Genomic DNA, 18,126 nt, shown 5'->3' with positions numbered 1-18,126 from the left:
ATGACAGTTGCAATGTTTACTTGATGTTGACGTCGTACATAAATCGACAGAGAGTACTGTTTACACTCGAACTGAAAAATAAAACTAGAGTTTCACGCTTACACAGATCTATTAGTTTATTAAAGATTTTATATTAAATGTCCTTTTGTATACAAAAACGGTTAAATATGATGTGATGCTTATCTAATCTAATGCTTTATTGAATTTGACAATGGCTTCAGTCACTTTTTTCGCACCTATTGCGTTCAATTCATTGTCTAGTAACTGTCTTAATTTCGATAGCGATGGCATTTTTTGTAGACGAAATACATTATTAGGTACATTAATGAGGGTGTCAAAGATTTCATCCCACAATTTAGCATTTACATATCGCGGTAGTTTTTGTGGTTTATACGGATCGGTTGGTTTGCGACGAGATACGACCATATATTTGCCAGCCACCATTGTGTAGATAGTACTAGCCAGACAGAACAGGTCACAGTGGAATGTCCATGGATTATCTTCCATCATTTGAGTGCAAATGAAATTCTCTGTTTTGACTTTGGCCCAAAAGACATGACGCGAGAAGTAATTCATATCGATCGATTGACCAAAATCAATGAGCTGCAGCACTATATCGGGATGTTCATAGTTCATGCTTAGTCTGGTTGAAAGTAAAACAAAAACCGGATTAGAATAAGAATGTCTGTGACTTTGGCAAATCGAATACTCACTTATCCATTAGCAAAAAGTTGTCGGGTTTGATGTCGGCATGGATGAAATTCAATTTGTGAAACGTCTCCACTATGGTAAGCATTTGTTTTACTAGAATCATCACAATGCACTCTTCGATACTTTTGTTGGTCTCTTGTTTTACTTTGTTGCATACATTCAGAATGGTGCCATATTTTGAAAACTTCGATGCATATATCGTTGCATTATTGCCGATAACGGCAAAATCGATCGTCATAAATCCGTTTCGCTGAAATATTGAATGATGATGAGAAAACAGGTAAAAGAAACAAAAAAAGTAAAATACTTACAATACTCTCGTCCATAAGACGTTCATGAATTTGAAGACACACATAATATTCCCATAAATTTGGCGGCCTTTGCTGTTTGAATGCAAACATTTCTTTGGTTTTTGTGCATTCACAAAAAAATACTTTTCCAAATGCCCCGCTTCCGATCAACTTTCGTATTTGATATTTTCGCTTATTTATTTCAATGGATGATTTTGGTTTCAATGGTTTTACTATATTCATTAGTGTACAATTAAAATTGTTGGCGCCATTCAATTGGTCTAAAAAACCGATTGCGGTAAGAACGTCTTTCTGCAATTCTGGATCGAATGGATTCAATTCTTTCATATTTATCGATTGTGTGTATGTATCCAAACGATGTCGTGTTTCATCCAAATGAACTTCTTCCAGTTTATAGTCATTTGTTGCAGTAGTATCGGCCAAAAATATCGTCACCTCTTTCCAATCGGCATCTTTTTCATTAAATTCCAATTCCGGTTCTTTGATGTAAATGCTTTGACCAATACATTCATTATCGACGTCATCATCGCTGCTATCATCAACTAGTGGTGGTGCTGGAATTTCTTCCGTCGGCCGTTCCCATATCGATGGCTGTTGTGTCCAATTCAATCGTGTTCGGTCGTTAACTGATGGATTGTTAAGTATATGCAATCGCTCTGTCTCAGTAATCTGTATGCTTAAGCGATTAGAATGATTGAACTTACTCTTGTTGGCTGCTCCAATGATGACATTTTTGGCGAAACTGTGCTCCAATGGTGCCAAATCATCTGATTTTTGTATCAGATTCGGTGAGTTGGCACATTGTGCTTCAAGCTGTTCAAATTCTTCGGTTGTGTCCAATATTTCGAAGAATGTTGTCTCATTTGGCCTTTGACCCGATTCGGTTTTCTTCGGCGGAAGTTTTGGTTCTTTAAAAATCGACTGTTGACTTAGATGTGTTACATTATTATTGGTGACATTTTTCGATTCGACATCGGCTTTCGTAGCGTTCATTCTATTCGTCGTAGAAATTCCCTTTTCACTATTCGATTCCGTTTGGATATTTTCTTTATTTTGAATCGATAATTCACAATCAAATAATTTTCGTGCATTTTCAATTGCATTCAACATTGTGTCAGTTTTATCCGTATAAATATTGAATTGAAAGTCTTTCGATGGTTGAAGAGTGTCTTTCTCATTTCGTTTTTCATTCGGTTGTGCTGTTGAGTTCATCACAGTCGATTCACACTTTTTCGATTCGAATTTCGATTGATCCACATTCAACTGCTGATTTTCGGCTAAAACTATATTTTCTTTGTTTCCAATGGTTAAATCGTTCATCGTATCTTTACGCGTTGCATTTTTGATGCCATGCAATGTCATCGTTCTATCTTCATATATCGCAAAACCCGCATCATTTGGTTGATTGTTGGCTTTGTTCACTTTTTCCACTTGTTTATTCACGTCAGACACTATTTCGGACGATTGATCATTGAATAATTTCATTTTGGTTTCATCCAGCCAACTTTGGACGTCAAATTTGGGCATTTTTGTTTTTGGTGTACTTATCGCTGAGCCATGTAATAAATTGCTAAACATTTGCGTTGTACAGGTGTCATTCAATGCGTCAAATGTTGGAAAAATTGATGATTTTCGTTTTTTATATGGCTCTGTTGTATTTCGTTGTAGACTCTCTCGTCGTTTTTGTGGTCCTGCCGTCCATTCATTTCCAAAGCCGGACAGTTCCATTTCAATAATTGGCGACAATTTACTTTGATCGGTGCTGTTTGTTCGATTTAGTATGCGACTACATTTCAATATACTATTTTCTCTCTTATGTTGAACTGCTTTTATTGTTTTGGCTTTACGTTTTCGCCACATAATTTCTTCAAAAGAAAATTCTTCACTTGAATTGCTCGGATAAAGTTCAGCCAAATGACACATGAATTTATGCGGGCCACTTTCGAATTCAACCGTCGAAATACGTGGCACAATCCATTCCGATTGTGGCCAATTTTTTCGTGGAAAAACGTTTGCCCAACGAATGGGTACATCATATCCGATGCCCCAGAATTGATCTTGTTCTTTTGTAAAATCATTCACAATGCCCTGTTTTTTGAACCAATTATATGCTTTAAACTCGTCGGGTGAAAAGGCGAGGTTTGTGCGAGGAATCAAAATAATTTTATCATACGACGGTAATTCACCACGAAATTTATCGATCATATCATCGTTATAGAAAATGGGCGGTGGTTTGCTTTGTGGGAGATTCTTTGACTTGAAGTTTCGTCCCAATTGAATGCCCCGTTCATATGAATTCTCCACTTGTGTCGGTTCAAATGCGTTTTCATTGAAATCCAATCGACAAGCGGACGTGATTAGTTTGCGACTTTTTTCACGGCGTATTTTTCGTGCACTATCGATTATCTTCCGAGCACTGTCAATGATATTCTTAGCGACCGATGTGTTTTGTTGTTTTTCTGGTGTTTGAGTCGCTATTGCCCCAAAAAATGGTATGCAAATACTCATCAATTCATCTTTATCGATCATTTGTAATGCTGCTGATTTGGTAAATTTTGGTGCGGTTTTGTCGATTCGAAGTGCTGCTATTTCGTTGAATCGTATTTGCATTTGTTCTTGCAGTTCAAGTTGAAATTTTTCGTTCGCTTGATGAAGCATTCGTTGTGACATCGAATAGCCAAATTCTTTATGAGCCGCTTCCAATAGCTCCAATGGCTTGGCTCGAACTCTTAAGCCACGCTGATAAATGTCTTCGGCCTTGTGAAAATCTGAGTTCACATCAAAATGAAAGGCCCAATTTATATACAAGTCGGCCACCTCAGTGCCAAATCCGTTCGATATCATCGTTTCATAATGCAAGTTTTGTTCTTCCTGGACAATTATCTGGAAAAAAAAATTAAACATTTTATAATTCAACTGATTTGAATTGATGACAGTTCATCGCATAGTTTACTTCTCTGCACACTTACAAATTTGATAAAAAGTTTAATTAATCGTCGATCCTGCTTGTATTTCCTCTCGCTCTCATATTGGCATAAACATTTTGCCAAAATATCATGAAAAATCGTATCATTCTGGAAATCAATTACGAAATTCTCTTCCATCCATAGTAAATAGTCGTACCAAGGTGCCAATGAATCGTCTCCAGTATAATTTTGAATCGCCGTCACATATTTCTTACATTCTAATACAAAATATTTCACTTCATCATATTTACTTCGACCGGCCATTTTTTCACAAACAATTTTAATTTTCTTTTATAAAAACAAACACAAATATGTCTATAGGTCAGCTGCCATTGTGTGTATTTCATTTAATAACAAAGCCTAACTAAACCGTTGTATTTCAAAGAGTCAAACTGAAATGTCAAACATTCGTCGAAATACGTAACGGGTGCGTTCGTGTCAAGCATTTTACGCATCAATTTGACACTAGACAGAATGCACTGTTACTGACAGTTTACAGTGTGCATGAGACACATGTGGCGATTGAATTGAAAACAAAACAGCGTTCCATCACTAAATAGTTTTTCTTTTTTTTCTGGATAAGTTAGTTGAAATACTTGAAAATGAATACAAAGGAAATTTTCAAGCAATTAACCGTCGGAGCGGTTTTTAAGCCAGAGGTTTGTGCCTTTACATTGCATTTCTTTTGATTATTTTACTTAATTATACTTTTTGTACGATTTAGCGGAGAAAAGTGGCACTCGACTCAAATTTGAAGTCGGAAATTAAAGTTGAGGATGAAATAGCTGAAGAGACGACCACACCAACAAATGCTGTAAAGAAAGAGAAGATCTTTTCGGAAGAAAAACAGAAAATGCTCCACGTTGAAAAGGTACAATGAGAAACGATCTTTTGTCGGATTCAGGATAAATACTAAAACTCTGATGTTTGTCAATAGGTCAATCACATACGAAATAAATACCATATCAATGTACATGGTACGAATCCGGCTGATCCCGTTGAGACTTTTGATGAATTAATAAATGACTGTGCGATTCCACGACAAATCGTGAATAATCTAATTTCGTGTGGCTACAAGGAGCCAACACCCATTCAAATGCAAGCCATTCCGATTATGAGCAGTGTAAGTGTGTTCACAACATTAAACGGCCCGTTACAAAATTCACTAAATTTCGAATTGGTTACAGGGTAAATCATTGATGGCATGCGCTCCAACCGGCAGTGGTAAAACAGCCGCATTTCTTGTGCCAATTATTCGAGATTTGAAGAAGCCTAAAAATAAAGGATTTCGAGCTTTAATTCTCTGCCCGACGCGTGAATTGGCCAAGCAAACCCAAAGAGAATGTCAACGACTCGTCGATGGCATCGATTTAAAGGTGCACACACTCAATAAAATCAATCAGGCCGAAGCAAAATACGGGCCAAAAAGCAACAAACAATTCGATATACTGATAACAACACCAAATCGTGTATGCTTTTTGCTGGAGAAAGAAACACCGATTCTGGACTTGAGCAAGTAAGACGCTGTTTATTTATCATATTTTGTACTTGGTTAACTTTATTGTGACATTTTCAGTGTTGAATGGCTTGTATTGGACGAGGCCGATAAATTATTCGAGGAGGGCAAAAATAGTTTTCGTGATCAATTTAATAAGATCCATGCGGCTTGTAGTAGTGGAAAAGTGAAAGTTGGATTATTTTCTGCCACATGGACGATGCCAGTGTCGAAATGGGGCAAAAAGAATACAAACAATCTGTGTACGATTTCAATTGGTCAGCGAAACTCGGCCACGGACCTTGTCGATCAAGAGCTGCTATTCGTTGGTAATGAGTCGGGGAAAATGGTAGCCTTCCGTAACATGCTTCGTGAAGGTTTAAAGCCACCGGTACTTGTCTTCGTTGACAGCAAAGTAAGTTCATATTTTCATCCAATCGATATTTCAATATCCGCTGAAACCAAACATTTTATAATTTCCGATAGGATCGTGCTCAACAATTGTATTCCGAGCTCATTTACGACGCCATAAATGTGGATGTGATTCATGCAGATCGAACGCAACAACAGCGTGACGATGTGGTAAAAAATTTTCGCGAAGGAAAGGTGTGGGTGTTAATCTCAACCGAGCTCATTGGGCGTGGTATCGATTTTCTTGGGGTTAATCTGGTTATCAATTACGATTTTCCACCGTCGGCTATTTCATACATTCATCGGATTGGCCGAACAGGTCGGGCGGGACGTAAAGGAAAGGCCATTACCTATTTTACGCAAGATGACAAGCCCAAACTCAAAAGTATTGCGAACATCTTACGAAATTCGGGCTGCAAAGTACCAGAGTATATGTTAACGTTTAAGAAACAGTCGAAGAAGGTGAGACGTAAGCTGGAGAAGACCATTCCGAAACGACAAGACATCGCTGTACAAAATCCAAAGCAAATGCTGAAAAAGAAAGGAAAGTTTGGCAAGAAAACTTCTGGCAATGATCCGAAGAAGGGCAAACAAAGTAATGGGAAGTCAAAAGAAAAACAAGAAAACGATACACCCGGTAAATTCGTTAAATTGCCAAGCAAACGCAAAGCACCTGGAAGCACCGAAAATAGTTTAAAAGTAATAAAAAAGAAACAGAAAATTGTCAGTTAATTCACATTTGATTGTTAATAAAAGTGTTTATATTTTCCAATAAAAAAATATGACAACAGTTACATAGAAAACTCTAGTTTTCTCATCATATAATATATGACTTCAACTTATAGTTACTGAGAATTTGGTCATTGAAAAAAAAAACTAAACATGGCAATTTGTCTTATCACTTATCATCTATGGCACACTAGATATAAATCACGTTTCACAAAGCCAATCGCATGGCAATTTTGGCATAGCAGACGCAGGCCACGGCAAATATCCAGCTGTCTTGAATACCTTTTTGGAAAAAAGTAAAAGGATGAGCTTTGATTGTATTAAAAGTGCATGTAGGTAATCGTACCCAGTAGTCGTATGAGACTTTTGCAATTATCGCAATGAGCAGCAGCACCTCTGCGGCTATCAAATAGTAAATGTAATCCGTCCAATCGTGCGGTGACTGGCATAGTTTTGTTTCGACTAAGTCGACCACTTTTTTTGGCATATTATCGCATGTTACATTCTCGGCATCAGGTATATGATTTGTTCGAGCCAATAACCAGATCTGCAAGAAAATCGGTACAAACAATGAAATTTTCGGCAAAAAAATTGAAATGAGTCCAAATTGCTGTAATAAATTAAAAAATTACCCTCGTTGTTTTAGCAGTATTACAGTCACAGTTCAATCGATTGCCCTCCAAATATAAGATTCGTCCTTCCGGATTACGGTCCAGAGAATATGATAGCAAATAGTGTGGTATCTGTGAATAAATCGACGGAATAAATCAGATTTGATTGAAATAACACATTCATGTCATCGTATGTACCGTTTTCAAATTATTTCGCCGTAGATGAAAAATGTCAAATTTTTGTATAAACTCAGTTCCCTCCAAATCGAGCAGTGACTCAATTTTATTATCATCGGCAAATAATCGCACCAAATGTGTATAAGATGGATTTTCTGTCATTGCGGAAAGGCTCGTAATCTGGAATTTGTAAAAATCAATTTTATCTCGAATTTCCAACGTAAATGTTTGGCAACTCACCTCATTATTTGTTACATTCAGTGTAAGGGTATTTTCTGGTAGAGTTTTCGGCAAACTAGTTAAACCTTAAAAATAAAATTAAAAAAAATATAGAAATTGGCAGATAATATGTCAAGTTAAATAGTTTAATACCCAAATTCGAGCAATCGACCTTGGCTGAAAATACCGAGTGTGCACCATCTTCTCTCAATTCAATGGCCATTTGTTCTGGTATGCATGTACAATTTCCTTTACCCGGTATGGAGGGACAGTCTGCATTCATTTGCTTCATTTTCTCCAATTGCCGAATTGGCAATGAGTCGGTTGAATTAAAGAATCCATATGTCTGGTTCATCAAACAGAATGTCGAATCTGCTTCGATAAATGTCACATTGCCCCGTTCAATTGACTCCAAAACCATTTTACACAGCAAACCGTTATTACCACTGCAAAGATAAAGATTGAATTAATTTAATTGCTTTCCAACCCAACAAACGTTTAGACTAGGTTTTTTTAATGATTTTTCCTTTCTTTTAGATAGATCTTGACTCAAGCTAAATGTTCGACTGCTACTATTGAACATTAGCTGATGGATACAGCACATCTTATACTATGCACTCGTCCAGTTAGCTCGATTCGAGGTCTTGCTTTAAATATAATGTCACTTACTGTGCATCCAATGCTAGATTTAAATTATTCAAATTGGGTATACTCGTGAGATTATTATGCGATAAATCCAAAACTTGAAGTCTCGTCAAATCCTTCAGTGCTCTCATTGGAATGCTTTGCAAACTGTTGTTCGACATATTCAAACATTTTGGTTGCGAAAACTTTGTCAATTCTTTAACAATTCGATTAATTTTCCCGTCCGTAATTGCGAGCGAATCTCGTAGCTTCCATAATTTCGTCGAAATATCTAATTCGTCGAGCGTTGCATTGCGAATGTGTATATTTGTCCAAACGGTTTTATTGTCATTATTTAAATTTTCAACGCATGAAATTGCCTTTTCGAGATCGGTCACATTGCAACACACCAATGAATTGCTATAGACTGGATGTGGCATGCACTCTTTGCATGGTTCACTCTCATTAAATTGCTGGCACAATTCTGGTTCGGCATAAAAACACGTACTATTCAATTGTTGCTGATGTTGTAGTGGTTGCTGTTGCGGTGGTGCTTCCACATTCTTATCGAACGCTTGTGTCGTAGTGGTAACTACATTCTCTTCAAACATTCTAGCTGTCGCCAATGTCACAGAACCAATCACCAATATTCCAATCAGGTATATTGCTCTGTGTGCCTATTTAATGATAAAACACATAGATATTGATAATAATTTATGGATACTTCGTTCATTGCACTCGGATAATATCGTTATGTCGATAACAAAGGTGTGTTCATACGATTACATTTAGAATATATATATGCATTATAGCTAGAATTTGCTTTGTTCGTTGACATTAATTAAACTGAAACAAAAAAGAAAATTTATCGCACAAATACAAGGGTGGCATGGGACTGACTTGTTTGACTTTTATCGCCTACAAATATCATTTTTCTACCGGACATACCAAATCGGAATGGCAAAAAAAAAATCACTCAATAAGAATAAGACGTAAAAAAGTGGTAAATTTTTGGTATTGATTGAAATAATATGATAATTATTAGCTCATATTTAAGCTTGAATGTGACAAATATATATAGGAATGAAAAAAAATTCAGAACGAAATCAAAAGAAGAAGAGAGAAAAACGTGTCAACAACAAGAAGATTTAAAAACGAAATGTCATAATTGTGAAATCAAACATTGTCCCGCTAAATAACTTTTATGCATGCCGTATTTATGGTTGATTGATCATGTTGCTAAACAAAAGCAAAGGAATGTCAAGAACACATGGACATCGGGAATGTGTGTGAGATATTTCATCGAAGTAATCGCACATATCTGTGAACGCAATTCAGTTAGATTGTAGCAGACATTCGGTGAATGCGTTGCAGTGACGTACATGAATTGCGGAAATGAATTGTCAACGTGTTTATTCTTTAATGTAAATCGTTACAGAAAAAAAAACTAAAAGAACTGTTTGTGCAACGAAGAAAGCAACCGAATTAAAAACACCAAAATAAATCAAAATTTATTTAACGAAATTGACATTTGAACTTACCATGATTAGGATCAATTTGAAGTTGGTTTTTGTTTATGTTTGTGCTGTACGCTGTGAAAGTAGTTTGTCGGTGGCTAGAGACTAATTTAGAATAATTCACTTGCAATGACATGAAATTGAGTCACTCAAATTAAATCAAATCAAATGACCATTTCGTGCAACAAAGCACACGCTAAGCCACATCATTGTGTCCACACAAGTAAATACCGTATTTAATCACGTTTGAGTAGCCACTAATACACATTCCATTAGATCGACGTATATGTGTGGGATTTTGACAGTTTGTAAATTATGTTGTTGTTTTTTATATATATATTCGTCAGTCACACTATTGGCTTTATTTGATTTACGACATCAATTCACATTCAAATTGATTATTGTTTAATAGAATTATTGAATGGCACATCAATTCACAGCAATTAGCTTTTGGCGTTGCTACTGCTACAGATGATCGATTGATCGGAATCGATTTGCTTTTTTACTTTTTCTTTCACTTGTCGTGAACTGTACACAACACAGCACAACAATTTGAATAACAATGAGTTTGTTTGTTTTTTTTTGTTGACAAAAAGCAGAAGTCATGTGTGTTTGTTTTTTGCACGAAGAAATATTCAACTGTCAGTAGAACACTTGTAATGTGTACACATTTGTTGGAGATTTACATCGATTGAATACCATTTACGTTTTCTTTCATCGATCAGATAAAATCAATTGCGAGTGTTTGAGTGTGTTGTAGATAAATAAGTTCGAAAAGACGGGGACGATCGTGTGTATGGCTGTATGGTGTGTGACTTCATTTAATCTGGCAATTGGTTATTTTTAGACAACGTCTTTATGCCAATTGTTTTTTGTACGGCCCACAATTCAGATAAATTTCTTTGTAAATCGCATTCAACAACGAATTTATCACTTGAAAACCATTTTGTACTTGTTTACTCTTTTTTTATATTGTCATTGTTTCTAATGTCGGTGTATGGCGCGTGTGTGTCTTGGTCAAATGGATTGCAATTATCCGATTGAACTTCTACTAATCTCGACTATCACTTTTTAAACCAATAAAAAGCAAATCGCTTTATCAGCATTCCAAACACGCAACCAACTCGCTATTTTATTGATCATAATACACACGCAATAGTTTGATGATAACTTGATCAAACACAAATTTTAAAACGACGATTCAATATCCAAACGATTTTTGTTTTTAGTTAAATGCTTCGCTATGAAAATGAAGAATTTTTTCTGTAGATCGTTCCGAATTCCAACGCAAAAAAAAAAACTAACCACAAAATAACAACAACATCTGTGTGTAGTCGACGAGCCGACAAAATTCATGCGTCCGCACGATTTGAACTGCCTCATGCAACTGATAATATGTAAGAGAAGCGTTAGTATAGCCCCTCATGTATGTATGCTCTGTACGACAAAGAAAACCAGTCTCACTCTCTGCATAGAAATAGCACATAATAGTTGCGTATTTATACACATATTCTATACATACATTCGATCGGTATGGAGAGGCAGAGAGAGAGAGAGAGAGAGAGAGAGAGAGAGAGAGTGAGTGCTATGCGGACGCTCCAAGCGTAAAATGATCATAAATACACTCGGCTGCACAAACTCAATAGACATTTAAAGAAATTGTCAGTATGTAAACATACATCGACATCGCGAGCCACCACCTCTGTATCTCTGTCTCTTCGTGTGGCTAATGCGAATTATTCAATTGAAAATGATTAAAATACGACTTTGCTGTTTATCAGCGATAATAACAAAAATAAGGACATATCACTCTCGTTTATGATTTTCTTTATTGTGATTTTTTTTTGTTCGAAAGAGAAGAGTTTAAATGCATGAAAGCTATTATCAAATAAATGATTGTTTATGACATGAATTATTCACTATATTCCTTGCGAATGGCTTTGGCAATTGTGCTCAGTTGCATATTTGTTGTGCCCTCGTAAATTGAACCGATCTTGCAATCACGATAAAATTTCTCCTGTGGGAAATCTTTGGTGAAACCAACACCGCCCATCCAATCGATGCATTTGATTGTTGTCGTTTGGGCTACTTCGGATGCATAGTATTTGGCCATTGCAGCCTCCTTCATGAACGGTACACCGGCTTCGACCAAACGAGCTGCATTATAGGTGAGCAAACGAGCGGCTTCGATTTGTGTTGCGATTGTGGCCACTTGATGTTGCATCGATTGAAAATCAAAAATTTCTTTGCCAAACTGTTTACGCTCGAGAAGGTACGGAATGGTAGCATCAAAACAACCTTGAGCAATGCCAAGCATCTGTGCACCAATGCCCACACGCCCCTCATTTAAATAGGCAGCCGCATATTTATAACCATGACCAATTTGACCAAGAATGTTATCTTTGTGAACACGGACATTATCGAAATGAAGCATACACGTGCCCGATGCACGAATACCCAATTTATTCTCCTTTTTACCGACAGTAAAACCGGGTGTGTCGCGCTCAACGATAAATGTCGAGATTCCTTTGTAACCCTGCATCGAGAAAAAAAGAAGGCAATTTTGAATGAAACGTTCCGAATGAAACGAATTGATTTCAATTGGTATACCTTTGATGGATCGACATTGGCCATAACTAAAAACACTTGCGAAACATCTGAAATAAAACAAAATGTTTAGAAACGATTCCAACTTTTTTGAACGAATCGAAAAAAAAATATATTACCGGAATTGGAAATCCACATTTTGGTACCGTTGATCACATAATAATCTCCATCTTGTTTGGCTGTTGTCTTCAAACCAAATGCATCCGAACCCGACGTAGGTTCTGCAAGTTGATTAAAACCGAAAAATAACTTTGGCTCATTAAAACAACACCAAATGGTACTCACCAGTCAATGCAAAACTGCCCGAAGCTTGTTGCGCCAAAATCGGTAGATATTTTGCTTTTTGTGCTTTGTTACCAACTTTCAGCATTAAATTATTTACAAGTGTATTATGAATATCCACATAGGCTCCAACGGATGCATCTACCTTTGATAACTCTTCAACGACCAACATCGATGTCATAAAGTTACATCCACTGCCACCAAATTCAACTGGTGTTTCAATGCCCATCAGTCCGTTATCAAACAAAGTCTTTATCACAGATGGGTCCAATTGATTATCTTCATCCATTTTCGAGACCAACGGCCAAATTTGCTCTTTGGCCAATTTCGCCACTGAAATTCAGAAAAAAAGCATACATTTTTAATATCTTTCCTCAAACTGTGTCCTGTTGTTTACATATATCTAAACTAAATATTGATTCATTTTTGTTTATCATTTCTTCGTACAAATGATACAGCAAAAATCCATTTGTAAACATGTTTTCATTATCATCGAACTCGCTGTGTTTTAAAAATAGTAACGTTCAACGTTTAACGTTTTTTCATTTGTTGTTGTTTTTCCCTCTAATGCAATGTGTTTTGTGCACGAATGCGTAATAGATATGGGTGTTTTGAGTAAATATTTGAACATTTTTTTTGTGTGATTGTTTGTTGACGGTAAACACAAAAAGACGCTTATTGCATTGTATTTAACTGAACGATCAAACCATCCTTGATAAACTTAATGATTTCAAGCAAACGTATTTATACTCGGCAAACAATAGAATCGGATTGAATGAATAAAGTGGATGTTAATAAAAAAAATTAGTGTCTGGCATTCGGTATGCGAAAAACGTGTGGGGAGAATGAGAATTTTTATAATTGTGTCAAATGGAGGATCGCCACAATATATACACACACTAAACTCAGCCATTCACACACATCATACAAACAAATCATTTAAACAGTTTCAGATTCAAAATACACGTGGCCATTTTTAGCATATCTCACATATGAAAATACGTTAAAATTGCTTTGCAAAGAGATGAGCCTCCGTTTTCGACCAAACGACGCCCGGGATACACTTTACGGTGAAAAGTAATAAAAAAACCAAGTTGACGAGGTATCAACATCACGTTCATCTTATGCATTATGCAAATGATCCAGATAACCGGTTTTTAGCCATATTTCGGTGCAAATCGTCTGATCTTAATTACCATTATAAAGCGTTAAAGATGGAAATTAACACAATAACACATATATTTGCTTTGTAGAAATAATCATGAACTTTTTTAATCTGTATAAGCGATGAGCGAGCAAAAAAAATGCGTTTGTTTTTCAGTTCATTATCAGTTTTCACTTGTTTACCAATTGCGATTATGACATAGATAGACAATATGGAACATTTGTGAATTTCGTTGTTTTTGCTGTTATAGAATACTTTTCAAGCCCATAGTAACGACATTTTTTGAGCCAGTTGAAATCAATTTCTGAACATCTGAATTTGGCTGCTATTTGTATGAGATTGAAAGAGACGAGCTAGAAGAAAACAAACGTTTCTAATCACTTTCGAGCCCGTCTCTTTCACTCTCACTTAACGCAATATACAAATAATAGACGATAGCAGTCAGATTAGATATTTCAGCTGGCTGAAAGTATCTCAGAATAACGTCTGCAACACATATGAATCAGTCGTATATAGTATTTATAGTCCTTGAGTATAATCATTAATCATATTTTTCTCAATTTGCAATATTTTGCATCGTCAGTGGCATTCAATTTAAATGAAAAATGAATGAAAATGTTGTTTACGAACCCGTTTCTTTCATCATTTTTTCGTCATCGGTGAGAAACGTTAGTGGAGAAGCCTTTTCCGTGATGCCTGTGCTGTACATCATTTGAGACCGCTTCAAAGCATTACACATATGCTATTAAAAATAATTTCCATAAATAATCTTTGCTCTTTCAAAATCTCTCTCAATAAATACCTTTGATAAATTGGCTACATTTCGAACGGCAAACATTTTGAACACAACTCTTTTAAATGATAACTTAAATGAAGTAAAAAAACTAACAACAAAGTAAAACTCAGACAACTTATGAATTAATTTTTTGTTTTTGAAAATGATCCAGATCAACTGAACTCGATGAATTTTCTTGAGTTTCTGCGTTATGTGTACGTCAGTCGGGTAAAATTTGCCTCTAAATATTGTCGTACGCTGTGAAAATACATACGCAATGATCAATACGACAGATGATACACACATATACAGGATCTCTCATTTCGTTTTGACATACGAGATCTCGTTTGAATGTTTTTTGTGTGTCTTGTTTTCATGCGTGTTATCAACAACATCTAAATGCGGTCCGCATTGATTTATTACTTGTCAACATCACTGAGTGCTCTATCTCTCTCTATGTGTGCGTGTTTATTGAACACAAACACATACCGATAGACTGTGCTTAAAGGCACAAGTGCGAGTGTGCGATTAGATTTACTATCTGTTTACATTTAATCACACTATTACTAAAGAAAGGCAATCTTGTAAGCATTCGTATAAAATAAAGAGACAATATTTTCGGTTGGCAATCATTTTAATTTGTTCGTTTATTCATATTGGTGTATCCCACACCAATACATGTTAACAAAACTTTTTTTGCTCCAGGCAACATATCGTCTTCATCAACACCACCGAAATCTTCTGGTTTTGGATTCTCCAGTTTAAATGTGATGGCAAAAAATTCATGTAAATGTTGTAGAAAATGAATTGTATAGTCTGATAGTGGTCCGGTCACGAATTTGGAAATATTTTTTTGTCCTAAAGCCATGTACAGCACGGTCAACCATTGAAACGTTGAATCGACACAACCACCACGATAAATTTCTTCCAATAATTTACAGGCTGCCATTAGTCCAAGGTCTTCGGGTATCGTCACCGTTTCACCCTGTTTGGAATAAAAAGATTAAGTTCATTTATTGAAAAAAATTGCAAAATTCCCCAAAAATTTTCTTTTTTTTTTCTTGACTGAACTCACCATTGAAACATCATTCGATACATTTTCAGCACTGTAGAAAACGCCTTCTGTTGTCTCTGCGACTAGATTAATTCCAAACCCTGGACTATTACCGGCTGCTTTGCCTTTACTTTGGTCGGCATAAATGTAAATGTCGGGTATATACTCCAATAGTTTTCCTTTTGCCTTTTCAATGGCTCGATTGCCTAATGCTGGTGACACTTTTGATGTGTACGCAATACCACGAATTCTTTTAATCATTCCTGGCTTTGCAAGTTGTAATGATCGCAATGTTTTTCGTACGGGACATTTGAATTGAATTTCACCGCCACCCAATGGTCGCATGCCACGTTGTTTTATTTTAAGCTCAAGGCCTTCGTCAACAACTAGGAATTTCAATAGATTTGGCAACGCTGAACTTTTAATGTGATCCACAGACGGACAGTCTTTGCTATTTGTGATTCCGCGAAGTGTGGCATTGATTGGAATTTTGCAGAATGGACCGAGAGCAAGAAGAACATCCAAATAGTAACCTGAAATAAAAAAGAAAATTAAGTCAATCAAAAGTGATTAATTGAAATGGGCGAAGTTGTTGATGCTTACCAATTCCCCGTTCCAAGTTGCACTCATGATGAATGACACCACCGTTCAAAATTCCAGGCTTAAATAGAATCGAAGTGCCGCTTTTGTTTATATCAATTTCAGAACCATTCGAAATTTTATCGAACAATCGAATCAAACTGACTTCATATCCACGCAAACCGGGTGCATCGTCTTGGCTACGAATATTTACAATGTTCACCGATTTTCCACTCAGAATTGACAAAATTAATCTTTGCTTCAGAAAATTACTGCCATGAAATATCAATAAATTTCCCTCATGCGATACCGTTTTCATTTTCGCCCAATTTTTCTAGATCTATCTCACTTATGAAAGTACACGCGATTAATAATAGTGGCTAAATTTTGAGGTTACGTTCAACACATGCTATTATTTAGGTGTAAATGTCATAACAACATTGGTTTTGTCAATTGTTTCGAAGCAACTTCATGGCATTACGTATAGTGATTCGTTCACATTATTCGGCGTACTGTGTGACTGTAAACAAAACAATTCCCAACTGATGTGTGTATTGAGTGAAAATTGAGAGCATTCAGAAGAACTAAATATACTGCGTCGTACTGCACTGCTTGCAAATATATATATGCACAATGCCAATTTCATGAAAACCAATTGCGATTGCATCATGAAAGCAAAATACTCTAGAAATTTCTTAACTATACAGTGAATACATTGAGTGAGTGAAAGAATTCGCGACATCGAATCATCATTGAGTTTTATTATTACGACAACTTTATACTGAGACAGAAGTGCTATTGGAAAATAACAATTTTTTGAAAATCAAACTCTGAAATTTTTGTAAAAATGAACGTGAAAATCTTATTGTTGGTGTGCGCATTGATTACTGTGGCCACAGGCGGTCCAATTGGTGCTGGCATTTGTTATGCAGGTAAATTGGAATTAATTTAATTGTGAGTTTTTTGTGGTTTAATTGTGTCTGACTCTTTTTTTTCGTGTTTGTGGCTCATATAGGATGTGCAGCAGTTGTTGTTGCATGCTTCTCGGCCGCTGGTGCCGTATTCGGAGCAACTGGAGGTGATTTTTTTCAATTTCTTTTTCAACTTTTTTTTTCAAATATTCAACGAGTATTAACCAACCTATTCGATTTATATAGGTGCTGCAATCGCAGCAAGTCCAGCGTTGGTAGGTTGTAACTCGGCCTTTGGCGTATGCGAAGCAGCCTGTGTTGCAGCACTCGTTGCACCAACTCCATAAGAAATTACAAACTCAACATTTGAAGAGATCACAGAAAGTACTACATTTTTCATAATTCATATAATCATAATATACATGCAACTGCAGTTTAAAATCATTACAAAGAAAAATATCACGTACCCTCTTCATAACATAACACGACCTTTTTATAGTGTTTCTGAACACATTCTTAACTGAGCAATGAATTTCATTTCATTTTTTAAAGAATTTTTTACTTTTCAAAATTGAAAAGAAAAATCCATTAAATATTTTTCGTCCGAGATTATAGACTAAAAGACTAAATACATTTTTTATGTGATCGAAAAATTGTATTGATTTTTTGACCATTTTCTTAGCCTGAAATTGATTTAAAAGGTAATAATAACAATAAGATTACATCGTGCAATCATATCAACTGTTTATGATTGCGAGATGAAATTCTGAGCTGAAATTTTACATAGAGAAAGAAAGACATATTAAATTCTGTTGGCCGCAAATACATAGAATGGTGTAATGCTGTACGGCTATGAGATCAATACAGATTAATTGCTTGCAATTGTTGCGGTTTTGGCAATCCAAAATGTACAATGCAGTCGTAAGTATAAGAGGTGAAGAAACTTTAACTTTCGCTGACATTGTCAACAAGCTCTTCAAGC

At 35.9% G+C, this 18,126-nt stretch overlaps 6 protein-coding genes across 7 annotated transcripts; 2 read left to right on the top strand and 4 right to left on the bottom strand.

Annotated features, from left to right (window-relative positions):
• Positions 1-90: 90 nt before the first annotated feature.
• Positions 91-4,334, bottom strand: LOC116344405 (checkpoint serine/threonine-protein kinase BUB1-like). Of its 2 annotated transcripts, XM_031772923.1 has the most exons (5): positions 3,992-4,334; positions 1,727-3,905; positions 1,023-1,648; positions 714-961; positions 91-643 (listed from the first exon to the last, which is right to left on the bottom strand). In XM_031772923.1, exons 1-5 carry the CDS (start codon positions 4,250-4,252, stop codon positions 184-186), a joined length of 3,774 nt encoding a protein of 1,257 aa, XP_031628783.1. In that variant the 5' UTR covers positions 4,253-4,334; the 3' UTR covers positions 91-183. The 2 variants fall into 2 exon arrangements, with proteins under 2 accessions (XP_031628783.1, XP_031628782.1); XM_031772922.1 differs by having other exon boundaries at positions 1,023-3,905.
• Positions 4,335-4,485: 151 nt separating this feature from the next.
• LOC116343912 (probable ATP-dependent RNA helicase DDX52) lies at positions 4,486-6,697 on the top strand. The gene is made up of 6 exons (XM_031772230.1): positions 4,486-4,647; positions 4,713-4,859; positions 4,926-5,111; positions 5,176-5,504; positions 5,565-5,898; positions 5,970-6,697. Exons 1-6 carry the CDS (start codon positions 4,591-4,593, stop codon positions 6,624-6,626), a joined length of 1,710 nt encoding a protein of 569 aa, XP_031628090.1. The 5' UTR covers positions 4,486-4,590; the 3' UTR covers positions 6,627-6,697.
• On the bottom strand, positions 6,616-11,152 carry LOC116343913 (protein halfway). Its single transcript, XM_031772231.1, has 8 exons — positions 9,796-11,152; positions 8,300-8,931; positions 7,784-8,076; positions 7,652-7,716; positions 7,433-7,591; positions 7,256-7,366; positions 6,970-7,170; positions 6,616-6,905 (listed from the first exon to the last, which is right to left on the bottom strand). The coding sequence occupies exons 1-8, from the start codon at positions 9,796-9,798 to the stop codon at positions 6,825-6,827; spliced, it is 1,545 nt and encodes a 514-aa protein (XP_031628091.1). The 5' UTR covers positions 9,799-11,152; the 3' UTR covers positions 6,616-6,824.
• A 425-nt stretch (positions 11,153-11,577) lies between these two features.
• On the bottom strand, positions 11,578-14,828 carry LOC116344277 (short/branched chain specific acyl-CoA dehydrogenase, mitochondrial). Its single transcript, XM_031772747.1, has 6 exons — positions 14,628-14,828; positions 14,456-14,567; positions 12,664-12,993; positions 12,498-12,599; positions 12,382-12,428; positions 11,578-12,307 (listed from the first exon to the last, which is right to left on the bottom strand). The coding sequence occupies exons 1-6, from the start codon at positions 14,661-14,663 to the stop codon at positions 11,684-11,686; spliced, it is 1,251 nt and encodes a 416-aa protein (XP_031628607.1). The 5' UTR covers positions 14,664-14,828; the 3' UTR covers positions 11,578-11,683.
• A 387-nt stretch (positions 14,829-15,215) lies between these two features.
• LOC116343533 (probable RNA 3'-terminal phosphate cyclase-like protein) lies at positions 15,216-16,661 on the bottom strand. The gene is made up of 3 exons (XM_031771649.1): positions 16,258-16,661; positions 15,676-16,187; positions 15,216-15,585 (listed from the first exon to the last, which is right to left on the bottom strand). The coding sequence occupies exons 1-3, from the start codon at positions 16,550-16,552 to the stop codon at positions 15,235-15,237; spliced, it is 1,158 nt and encodes a 385-aa protein (XP_031627509.1). The 5' UTR covers positions 16,553-16,661; the 3' UTR covers positions 15,216-15,234.
• Positions 16,662-16,815: 154 nt separating this feature from the next.
• Positions 16,816-17,627, top strand: LOC116343537. The gene is made up of 3 exons (XM_031771652.1): positions 16,816-17,165; positions 17,249-17,311; positions 17,391-17,627. The coding sequence occupies exons 1-3, from the start codon at positions 17,081-17,083 to the stop codon at positions 17,489-17,491; spliced, it is 249 nt and encodes an 82-aa protein (XP_031627512.1). The 5' UTR covers positions 16,816-17,080; the 3' UTR covers positions 17,492-17,627.
• The last annotated feature ends 499 nt before the right edge of the window (positions 17,628-18,126 follow it).

The sequence above is a fragment of the Contarinia nasturtii genome, unplaced genomic scaffold (assembly GCF_009176525.2).
Source record: "Contarinia nasturtii isolate CC-2019 unplaced genomic scaffold, AAFC_CNas_1.1 Cnas_scaffold_1037, whole genome shotgun sequence".
In the NCBI taxonomy this organism is placed as follows: domain Eukaryota; kingdom Metazoa; phylum Arthropoda; class Insecta; order Diptera; family Cecidomyiidae; genus Contarinia; species Contarinia nasturtii.
Note: the sequence above shows the minus strand (reverse complement) of the source record. Positions and strands in the feature narration are given on the sequence as shown.

Excerpts from the sequence above, each read along its gene's own strand:
- LOC116344405 (XM_031772922.1), bottom strand. The coding sequence starts at position 4,252 with ATGGCCGGTCGAAGTAAATATGATGAAGTGAAATATTTTGTATTAGAA. Across the intron at positions 3,906-3,991 it reads TTAAACTTTTTATCAAATTT|ATAATTGTCCAGGAAGAACA; the intron begins GTAAGTGTGCAG and ends TTTTTTTTCCAG. Across the intron at positions 644-713 it reads AACTTTTTGCTAATGGATAA|ACTAAGCATGAACTATGAAC; the intron begins GTGAGTATTCGA and ends ACTTTCAACCAG.
- LOC116343912 (XM_031772230.1), top strand. The coding sequence starts at position 4,591 with ATGAATACAAAGGAAATTTTCAAGCAATTAACCGTCGGAGCGGTTTTT. Across the intron at positions 4,860-4,925 it reads AAATGCTCCACGTTGAAAAG|GTCAATCACATACGAAATAA; the intron begins GTACAATGAGAA and ends GTTTGTCAATAG. Across the intron at positions 5,899-5,969 it reads TTGTCTTCGTTGACAGCAAA|GATCGTGCTCAACAATTGTA; the intron begins GTAAGTTCATAT and ends AATTTCCGATAG.
- LOC116343913 (XM_031772231.1), bottom strand. Across the intron at positions 7,592-7,651 it reads TGAATGTAACAAATAATGAG|ATTACGAGCCTTTCCGCAAT; the intron begins GTGAGTTGCCAA and ends TACAAATTCCAG. Across the intron at positions 7,171-7,255 it reads ATACTGCTAAAACAACGAGG|ATCTGGTTATTGGCTCGAAC; the intron begins GTAATTTTTTAA and ends ATTTTCTTGCAG.
- LOC116344277 (XM_031772747.1), bottom strand. The coding sequence starts at position 14,663 with ATGTTTGCCGTTCGAAATGTAGCCAATTTATCAAAG. Across the intron at positions 12,600-12,663 it reads GGGCAGTTTTGCATTGACTG|AACCTACGTCGGGTTCGGAT; the intron begins GTGAGTACCATT and ends ATCAACTTGCAG. Across the intron at positions 12,308-12,381 it reads CCAATGTCGATCCATCAAAG|GGTTACAAAGGAATCTCGAC; the intron begins GTATACCAATTG and ends TTCTCGATGCAG.
- LOC116343533 (XM_031771649.1), bottom strand. The coding sequence starts at position 16,552 with ATGAAAACGGTATCGCATGAGGGAAATTTATTGATATTTCATGGCAGT. Across the intron at positions 16,188-16,257 it reads CAACTTGGAACGGGGAATTG|GTTACTATTTGGATGTTCTT; the intron begins GTAAGCATCAAC and ends TTTTTATTTCAG. Across the intron at positions 15,586-15,675 it reads TATCGAATGATGTTTCAATG|GGTGAAACGGTGACGATACC; the intron begins GTGAGTTCAGTC and ends TATTCCAAACAG.
- LOC116343537 (XM_031771652.1), top strand. The coding sequence starts at position 17,081 with ATGAACGTGAAAATCTTATTGTTGGTGTGCGCATTGATTACTGTGGCC. Across the intron at positions 17,166-17,248 it reads TGCTGGCATTTGTTATGCAG|GATGTGCAGCAGTTGTTGTT; the intron begins GTAAATTGGAAT and ends TGGCTCATATAG. Across the intron at positions 17,312-17,390 it reads CGTATTCGGAGCAACTGGAG|GTGCTGCAATCGCAGCAAGT; the intron begins GTGATTTTTTTC and ends CGATTTATATAG.